Source organism: Miscanthus floridulus, chromosome 4 (genome assembly GCF_019320115.1).
Source record: "Miscanthus floridulus cultivar M001 chromosome 4, ASM1932011v1, whole genome shotgun sequence".
Lineage (NCBI taxonomy): Eukaryota > Viridiplantae > Streptophyta > Magnoliopsida > Poales > Poaceae > Miscanthus > Miscanthus floridulus.
The window spans coordinates 58,644,391-58,648,187 of NC_089583.1; the positions used below are offsets into that span (position 1 = coordinate 58,644,391).

At 42.9% G+C, this 3,797-nt stretch overlaps 1 protein-coding gene across 1 annotated transcript; it reads left to right on the top strand.

Moving 5' to 3' along the window:
- Positions 1 to 261: 261 nt before the first annotated feature.
- Positions 262 to 1,265, top strand: LOC136551524 (NDR1/HIN1-like protein 6). Its single transcript, XM_066543057.1, has one exon. The coding sequence runs from the start codon at positions 391 to 393 to the stop codon at positions 1,015 to 1,017; it is 627 nt and encodes a 208-aa protein (XP_066399154.1). The 5' UTR covers positions 262 to 390; the 3' UTR covers positions 1,018 to 1,265.
- Positions 1,266 to 3,797: the final 2,532 nt, after the last annotated feature.

The window sequence follows — 3,797 nt, forward strand, 5'->3', positions numbered from 1 at the left end:
AATGAGTTGAAGTTATTAACCTACTAGGAGTGTATGTATATATAAATAGGCACGACAAATTTCTCCCTTTACTTTGCCCTCGTAATCAATCTTGGACGTTGACATATTTAGCAGAGCTAGGAACTCCCCGTTGTTGGACCTCCATTTCCATCATGTTCCCGCCTTCTTCTCCCAACCACAGAGCCTTTTTCCTGGCCTACAAAAAAAGCAACTCCCAAGATAATAATAATAATAACCCAGGCTTACCCTCCCTTGCACGGCCTCCCACCCCACCCCCCGTCGACGCCGGCCTCTCTTGCTGGCTCGGAGAGTCGGAGCCCGGCGGCCGGAGGGCGACGTCCCTAATAAATAATAATTTATTATTATTACACAGCTACTAACTAATAAGCCATGGGTAAGCGCAGCGTCCCTCGGTACCCTGAGGACGAGGACAAAGGCGGTTGCTGCGGCTGCCTGTGCTGGTGCTGCTGTTTCCTGTTGCTCATCGTGGCGGCGCTGGCCGGCACGGCCGCCTACTTCTTCTTCGTCTACAAGCCCAAGGCGCCGTCCTACTCCGTCAGCAACATGTCCGTCTCGCAGTTCGACTTCAGCTCCTCCGACCTGACGCTCTACGTCAAGCTCACCGCCTCCGTGCGAGCCGAGAACCCCAACGACAAGGTCACCATCAAGTACGGCGAAGGCTCCCACACCGTGGTCTCCTACCGCGGCACGCCGCTGTGCTCCGGGAAGCTCCCGGCCTTCTTCCAGGGCTACAAGAACGTCACCGTCATGGACATCTCCATGGAGGGCCGCCACGGCTTCGGCTCCGGGCTGCAGCAGGCGCTGGAGGAGAGCGAGAAGGCCGGGGACATCCCGCTCGACATCTTCGTCAGCGTCCCCGTGGAGCTGCAGCTCGGCTCCCTCGACCTCCGACAGGTTAAAGTCAACGTGCACTGCGCGCTCGTCCTCGACAGCATCTCGCCCAAGAAGAAGCCCAACATCAAGTCCGCAACCTACCAGGCCAACGTAGAGTTTTGATTGATTATTCACAATCATATATAATTATTATTATGTATTGGATCGGAGTTGATCAATCCAGGGATCGGAGCATGCATGTCAGTTATGTATGCATATTATTCGTCTGCACTGATTGCTCGGTCGCTGATATATTTAGTGGTGCTGGGGAGGATCGAAGAGTATATACAATACATATATAAGTATATATGTTGTAATTTTTGTAACATTGTAGTCAAAAGAATTCTTGTAAACTGCTACATTGTTTGGCTCATTTTTCTGCGCATGTAGTCCCTCCGTCCAAAAAATGCACTTTCTTTATTTGAACCAAGTCAAAAAAAAAAAATTAAATTTAACTAGTTTATTTATAGATAATAGTATCAATATTTATACCTCCAGGCATATTTTTTAAACGTATTCATAATTAATATAGTACTTATTTAGTATCATAAATGTTTCTCCCTTTTATAAGGCCCACGTGCTTAGCAAGATTTAAACTTCAGTCTTTGACCAATAATTTAGCCAACATTTGGTAACTATTATAATACAAACATGATATAATTAGATTCTATAATTAAATAATGTACTATCCAATGACCATAAGTATATGCCCTGTTCGTTTGACTTATAAGCCATACTTTTTCAGCCAACGAACAATATTTTTCTCTCACAATAAATCAGCCAACAGTACTTTCAGCTATGGTTTATCAGCCAAGCGAACAAGGCAATAATCATAAAAATATAATAAGAAAACAAATGAATGGTTAAAATGTAATTTAAGAGACTATGACATGACATACTACGTCTTATAAAATAGGCTAGATGGAGTAGTGCTTGTGGCCAATGTTTGTAGCTGGTTTTGTTTTTGGAATCAAACCAATCAGTCCATAATTGATAATTCAACCTTCTCAGCTCCAAATTCCCTTCATGCAAGTTATCTAACATCTCCAGAATGTCTCAATTAAGTGCCAGAAAGCCTTGGAGAATTCAATTGAGAAACCAGGTGCAGGTGTAGTGTTGTTTTTCATTTCCTTAACTGCAATCTCTAGCTCTTCCATTTTAAAGGGTTTCACCAGTGCCTCATTGTCATGTTGAGAAAACTATTGAGTTTCTCACAGATCTTGTAAGGCATATCAGCTACCTCTTCCCTGCCAAAAAGTTTCTTGTAAAAGTCAGTGATAAAGGTCTTCAGTTCATGTGTATCTGTGAGAATGGTACCCTCCACTTCGAACATGTTCGAACATGGTTATCTTCATTTTCCTTTTCCTGCAATTTGCACATTTATGAAATAGCCTGTGTTGGAATCACACCTTTTAGAATTAATTGTTCTCCCCCTCTTCTCTGCTAGTATAGTTCCTTATCACATAACATAGCCAGTAGCCCTACTTCCAGAGTATATCTATGTTCCCATTCCAGTGGAGACAAATCCTTGCTTTCACTAAACTCATCCAATTTAGTAATTTTAGTAAGGATAATACTCTTAGTATTTCTGCTCTGACTGTCCAAGTTCTGGCCCCGACCTTATATTGCTCTTCTCATCTTTTCAAGATAAAATGTGCTAGTGATCTAAAGGATCATATTTATATCTTTGTGGCCATTTACCCTGAACCCACTCTTTCAAATCCTTCTGGAGCAGCCAGTGTGAGTTAAACTTGAAATAGTATTTCTTTTATACAATCATGTCCCCATAGTCCATTATCAAAGGGTTATGGTCATAAACCCAGGCTAGGGGCTGTAAACAAAGATGCTAGGTTGAGTTTATTCTCCCAGGTATTGGAGACCAACACTCTATCTAGCACACACATAAGGGGGGAATCTGTTTATTTGTCCATGTAAATCCACTTCTAGTTCCATGAAGCTCTCTCAACTCAGTACTATTTATCATCTCATTAAAAGCCTCCATCTAACATTTCCATATTTCTCTTCCACTCTTCTAACAAGACTAAAGTCCCCTTCCATCAATATATGTCACAACCCAAGTCGTTCCAAATAAAACTTTTCTCGAGAACTTCCTTGCTGACCTTGCACATTCCACAACCACCTCATCACCCTCTCCAAAGGATTCCTAATACTCTCTATTAGGGCAAGGAATCCAAATTCACCAATCAATCCATCGATTCTCCCAAATCAACCTAAGTCAACTAGGAGTCAACCTATAGTTGACTTTGAGAAGATACTCTGAGGTAGATGCCAATCAACCCTCCCGACCTCTCAAAAGGTGGTTATCAACCCCTAGAGCAAGATTAATGGCCTCCATGCCAAACCTCTTTCTAAATCAAATTCTCTAAGTCAGTGTTCTAACGGAACATTCCACTGTCCCTACGAATTGTCCGCCAGATCACTTGTTCAGTAGAATTCAATTTTGGTGAGTTGTCCATCTTCCCTCTCCCTTGGACCCACATGTCAGCATGAAGTGGAGGTAATAGCTAGCAGAATCCACCCACCTCCACTCACTCTCGCACACACCTATCCATTCCTCATTCCCTCCCTTTCTCTCCTCATATGAAGAAAAAGATGAATTAGAGAGAGAAGATAGGACAAGAAGAGAAGGAAGAGAAGGAAAAGAAAAAGAAAAAGATCAAGGAAGGAAGATCAACACCTCTCTCTCAAGCATCTAGAGCATCTCAAGCTCTTCATCTCCATCTCCATCCATGGTGAGCTCAAGAGCTCTCTCCTTATCCTCTTGAAGTCCTCTCCCAACCCTAACTCTTGATTTCTCTATGCATGGATGCAGGAAGAAGCTTGGTAGTTGCTCCATCATCTCAAGTGTAAGCTCAATGCCATCCCTAGCTCAATCATCTCAT

Excerpts from the sequence above, each read along its gene's own strand:
- LOC136551524 (XM_066543057.1), top strand. The coding sequence starts at position 391 with ATGGGTAAGCGCAGCGTCCCTCGGTACCCTGAGGACGAGGACAAAGGC.